We start from the raw sequence: 6,000 nt of genomic DNA, 5'->3' as shown, positions 1-6,000 counted from the left end.
AGGGCCCTAGCTTTTGAATGCAACGTATTTCTGAGGCTGAGATATTTACGATTTAATAGGCAGAGGGCACCCTTTCCCAAAAAGGGCTTAGGCTAAAATTGGTTAATAGCTGTAGATAACTATGCAATAACTATATCTGTTTTTGTTTGTTCACCTGTTGTGTGTCTTGGTTGTCAACAGGGGGTGCCAAAAACACAGTGCTGTCATCTACCGTTGTCATCTCTGCTTTGTCTTGTGTCTTGTGTCTTTTAGGTTGAAGCTCAAATCTCCAGTCTCCTAGGAAACCATAGGCACTTGCTGGAGGAATTCTGGGTATTTTTCCATCAGCTCCACCCCCAGGTCTCTGGGTCAAATAAGAAGCCCGCATCTGACAGTGAATGTCAGAGCATTCAGCCAATCAGATCTCTCATCCATGCAGAGGAGGCGGGACATGAAAATGAGCTACCCCTTAATGTGGCCAATAGGAAGTCTGCATTATGCTTAGCACACTTGGTGAGTAAGCAGCATCACTTGCTATTTGTACGAGTGACTTTCTTGAGCATCAAGAGGTTGCACACGTGTGATTAATTATAAGCCATTTCTTGTTTTCCAACCTGAAAAGTACCATTTTACCATGTAACCGTAGGAAATACAATTAGTCCTGTATATTTCCTTGTTTAACAAAGAAAACGTCTAATGAAGGACATGCTGCCCAAATGTCACGTTAAAAAAAGAGCCTAGTGCTACTTTATTTTTGTGGTTCCTGTGCGTCATTTTTTCACATGAAATCAGACACCTTGGGGCGCAACCGACACAGATTTTTCAAAGATCTTTCGAACAACATCAAGACCATCTCTTGATGACTTAAATTGACTGACATAATCAAGGATGAATGTATAGTGTCCTACCCTCTGCATTAAAATGTTCTTAGTCCATTTGTCCCCTTAATATTAATGTCAGATTCATGCAAATGCAGTTCTGGGGCTCTACCTTGCCACTCTAAAGACACTCTAAAATTATATTAAAATCAGATTTAGTAGGACGACCCCAAAGTGTCTGATTTCACATGAAATGTCCCATGTAAGTTAAGTCCATGGCAGCCCTGGGTTTACTTTGTACTGCTTGTTGTGAGAGTGCAGAGTGAAGACCGGCTCTAACCTGCAGCTCTTTCACAGGGCTCTGGCCACAACAGCAAGACCTCCTCCCCAGCCAGCCATCACAGGAAGACCTGGGCAAGCAACTGGGAACTGACCAATCAGGTTCCCATAGCTGGAGCAAACACAACAGCACTAACTCATCCACTGGCTGTGGGCGAACCAAACAAAGCATCTAGACTAGAAACCGTGGGCAGATCAAACAAAGTCCCCATCACAAATACTACCAAGGACGGCATCCAGAAACCTGCATTGAGCCCAAATGCCATGGGCAGAGTGAATTCATCCCCCAACAGAAGTGCACTGCTGGTAGTGAATACAACCCCTAATTCAGTAGCCACGGTGGGTGAGGAGGACTCAACGCTAAGTGCTGAGGTTGTGGATGCCAAGAACATCTCACTCATGCCCACGGGGGAGAGAGTGGTGCTGTGGACCAGGTGACCTTTCAGGAGTAGACTCATCAACCCCTATGGCTTACAGAGTACACTCATTAAATTCAACTCTTCCATATAGTTTATGCACATTTATTGGCAACAATTAATACCTATGCGCATTTAATAACGGAAACCTAACCACTTTTAATATGTTTAATTTATAGTGTATTTACGTTTAATTACAATAAATTTACAGTATACCCATTTAATCCCATGTAGTTTATGCACATTTATTAGGTAAGGGTTAACGTTCGGCGAGAAGGTCGCTACCGTGGAATAGCAGCACGACAGAGAGAATCTTTAGACCCCGACGCGGAGCGGAGGGGTCTTGTTCTCTCTGAAGTGCTGCTATTCCACAAAGCGACCGACTCGCCGAAAGTTAACCCGCTTATTATATGGATATACTTAAATGATTCACACATGGCGGGGACATTTCTTTAGGCCTATTTAATGTGAAGTCTATTATAGTTTTTAATGTCAAAAGATTGTTGCTGCGCAAAACAAAACAGTGCTGTTGTGGAACACCGCTAACAGCTAGGTAGCCAGGACAACAGGTGTTGTCTATCACAGCAGCTGATTAGAGTCTTGTTGAAAGTCGCTTTAGCAGTGAAAAGTCTTGTTGCCATTGACAGCGGTCTGTTATAGACCAACCCGTCCGTTATCGAAAAATAACAGACGTCCGAACGTTGGGGAGCCCCGTTGAAATGAATGGAGCATTCGACCGATGACGTCACAACCATATAATAACAAAAGTTAATACCATGAGTATAGGTTATACCTATATGCATTTAATAACACAAACCCAACCACTGTTAATATGTTCATAGTGTATGTACGTTTAATAACAATGAATTGACCTAGTGAATAATTTACTGGTAATTGTACATGGGCTCATTTACCAGTATTAACTATTAATTCACCCACTGCGGTTGGCCTGTACATTACTAGACTGTATACATAATGTCAACACACACACAATGCCAAGTCAATTCCCTTTTCTTATTTATGTGTAATAACAGTTACCAGTCTATGATTGTAACATTACATGGCAATACGCCTCACATGTACAACGCTATCATATTTGTTTACTCTCACGGGGGAGAGAGTGGTGCTGTGGACCAGGTGAGCTTTCAGGAGTAGACTCATCAACCCCTATGGCTTACAGAGTACACCCATTAAATTCAACTCTTCCATGTAGTTTATGCACATTTATTGGCAACAATTAATACTACTGTATTAGTATAGGTTATACATATACCACGCATTTAATAACACAAATCACAACCACTGTTAATATGTTTTTATTGTATGTACGTTTAATACAATACATTTGACCTAGTGAATAATTTACTGGTAATTGTACATGGGCTCATTTACCAGTATTAACTATAATTCACCCACTGCGGTTGGCCTGTACATTACTAGACTGTATACATAGTGTTATAACACATGCATAATGCCATGATAATTTCCCTTTCTTATGTATGTGTAATAACAGTTACCAGGTTATGATTGTAACATTCCATGACAATACGCCTCACAACATGTACAACGCTATCATATCTGTTTCTCTCTCATGTCTCTCTGTTTTCACTGTTGCCTTTTCATTTCCTGTTTGGCAGGGAGGCAGACCGAGCCATCCTTACCGCCTGTCAACAGAAAGGAGCCAATCAAAAGACATTCTCTTCCGTTTCTGCCCAGCTGGGCAACAAGACAGCCAATGAGGTAAGTTTATCTGGATTGGCACTGTGAGTGAGTGAGTGAGTGAGTGAGTGAGTGAGTGAGTGAGTGAGTGAGTGAGTGAGTGAGTGAGTGAGTGAGTGAGTGAGTGAGTGAGTGAGTGAGTGAGTGAGTGAGTGTGTCATGGTGTATAACATGTAAGAGGGAACACTGTGGTTCCGTGGGCTAAGGCACCATACCATAAATCTGGGGAAATGGGTTCGAGTCTGACCTGAGGTCATTTCCCCATCCTTTCCCATCCATCTCCTCCCACTCATTTCCTGCCACTGGGGCACGAAAGAATATAATAATAATTAGGTATGCACCGATGGGAAATTTTTGGCCGACACCGATATTGATATTGTGGTTTTGGTCGATAACTGATATTATTAACCGATACCGATGTTTTTATAATAATAATGCTAATAACATTTCTTCATATGCTAATAACATTTCTCAGCAGCACAGTTTCAATAAGCAGCATAGTTGCAATACCTATTCTTACCACAGTCTTGCACCTTTAAAATAATAATAATAATAATAATAATAATTATAATAATGATAATACAATTTCTGCTGATGACATTTCCCAGGTGTGTGCACGCTTCCACGAGCTGATGCGGTTGTTCCACACGGCCTCGAGACAGCGTCGCTGCAGTGAGGAGGACAGTGACAGCGACGCCTCCTGTAGCTCAAAAGAAGAGGAACCAGACTGAACCTGATGGCAAACCGCAGGAGCAGGAACTGGACTTGAAGCTGATCAGAACGTTCAGCCCTCTAGAACCCGAGGAGGAGAAACATGATTGGACCTGATCAGAACCTGCAGTCTCCTTAACCCCACTAGGGGCCTCTGCACACCGGCTCCGACAAAGTGCAGAGCACTGCTCCGCAAAAGTTCTATTCCATTGTTTTCAATACAACCCCGGCACACCACGAACATCGACTAGCAATCAGAGGCGATTTCTATTTTGTCGGAGCCGCCCATTGACTTTCCATTCTCTGCTATGGTGAAATCGTCTGCGGGGGGTCAGACTTGTGTTGGACGCGAAAGTGCTCCTCAGTGTTGTCAGAACCAATGTGCGGAGGGCCTAAAGCAGCACTAAAGAGAGTCCTCCAGAAGAAGGGACAACATCTGCAGAAGCACCTGCTGCTGTTTGTCTTGTGCAGAAAGTCTGAGAAACTCTGGAGTGCGTTTCTCAACAGCTCTAAACTCTGGCCTTGTAAAAGAGGCACAGAGGTAAAGACCTGTCTTCTGCAGACCTGCGTGCAGCAGCTAGGACTGTGCTGGAGTTAAAGCCTGGTTTAGACTCGTCCTTCAGTTGGAGGACGCGCACTGTCAGCCGGGGGGCAGCGGCAGATCAAGTACTCAAACAGCCACCATGGCCCCTCTTTTAGCGCTGAAAAGACCCCTTGCCGTGATCAATGTATATTTCTCCCAGGCTGAATTGTCCGCGATCTGCCGCTGCCCCCCCTCCCCCGCTGACAGTACGTGTCCCCTATCTGAAGGAGGAGTCTAAACCAGGCTGAAGGGTACATGAGATGTCGTCCAAAAAGGGTGGTTGCACACTGCTTGAAAAACCAGTAACAGACTTTAACTGCAACACAGTCGTTGGGTTGGTGTGCCATGCTTGAGTTCTGTTGTCTTGTGTTGAGATGGACATTTATTTCCATAGAGTCATTCACTCATGGAGAAAAATGAGCAGCATAGAAATTGATTCTGTGGACATTCTTAAACCAATCAAAAAAATCTTTAAAATAAATAAATAAATAAAGTGTATCATTCTCAGTGGTGGGTGTGCGCCACACATCCAAAGCTGCAAACTTTTGCAGGTGCCACACAATGGTGCCCGACAATGGAAAGTGGTATGTATGTCTGCGTGCGCACTATCCTGTCCATTGTGCTCCAAGAATAAACTTTATTCAATTGACACATGCAATGATTCGGTTTTAAGTAAATACACTTTTTTGAACAGAGGCCTAGCTATTTCCACTATCCATGATGCAGTGTGCAACCACCTTACAGACAGACACAAGCTAAGCATATAGCCTATGTGTAGCACATGTGTAGAAATCACAACCAATTATGGGGCCTTGCTGTGGTTGAGACGCACAAAAGAAGAAATTGACTTGAAGTTGTTTGTTTTATTAAATTGAATTTGAGTAATTTATTTATTTATTCATTTGTAATGTTCTTCATTAGAAGGGCATTTGTCTGCCTGACCGGAGCTCTTATGTTCACATCATGACAACTCAGCTGTTGTGCCTATTGTTTCACCAGTTCTTGAATATTGTACAGTATTCTTTTAAACAGGTGTACTCTTTGTATGACTTGTCATACACGTGTTGCTGCCTTGCCTGATTAAAGTTTTGCACATGATGTTTTGAAGGGCATGTGTTTTCATTTCTCGTCACACATGACACTTATCAATACCAGCTACCCATTCCCCATTCCTTATTAAATGAAAGGATTCGAATCGAGAGGTTCCCTAAATTCACCTTGGACCCCCAAAACGGGTAAATCTGCCATTGCTCGTGTTCTAGGGAGTTTTTCTTTTTTTTTCTCAGCTGTGAGCACGCCTCACAAATTAATTCATATGTTTTGAGGGTGCTGGCTGCTGGCCCAAATTCTCTAACCTGATTTTCATCATCTGGCTGCGGATCAGCAACTACACACGAGGGCGTTCCATTTCCTAGAGGGCAAGAGTCAGGTTACA

The 6,000-nt window shown here is 43.0% G+C and overlaps 1 protein-coding gene across 1 annotated transcript in view; it reads left to right on the top strand.

Annotated features, from left to right (window-relative positions):
* Positions 1-4,303, top strand: part of gon4la (gon-4 like a) — a 23,661-nt gene extending 19,358 nt beyond the window's left edge. The window contains exons 27-30 of the mRNA XM_063185087.1: positions 253-492; positions 1,155-1,570; positions 3,190-3,292; positions 3,880-4,303. Coding sequence (XP_063041157.1) covers positions 253-492; positions 1,155-1,570; positions 3,190-3,292; positions 3,880-4,002 — 882 coding nt within the window. The 3' untranslated portion in view covers positions 4,003-4,303. The remainder of the gene's footprint in view (positions 1-252; positions 493-1,154; positions 1,571-3,189; positions 3,293-3,879) is intronic.
* Positions 4,304-6,000: the final 1,697 nt, after the last annotated feature.

This window comes from Engraulis encrasicolus, chromosome 20 (genome assembly GCF_034702125.1).
Source record: "Engraulis encrasicolus isolate BLACKSEA-1 chromosome 20, IST_EnEncr_1.0, whole genome shotgun sequence".
Lineage (NCBI taxonomy): Eukaryota > Metazoa > Chordata > Actinopteri > Clupeiformes > Engraulidae > Engraulis > Engraulis encrasicolus.
Note: the sequence above shows the minus strand (reverse complement) of the source record. Positions and strands in the feature narration are given on the sequence as shown.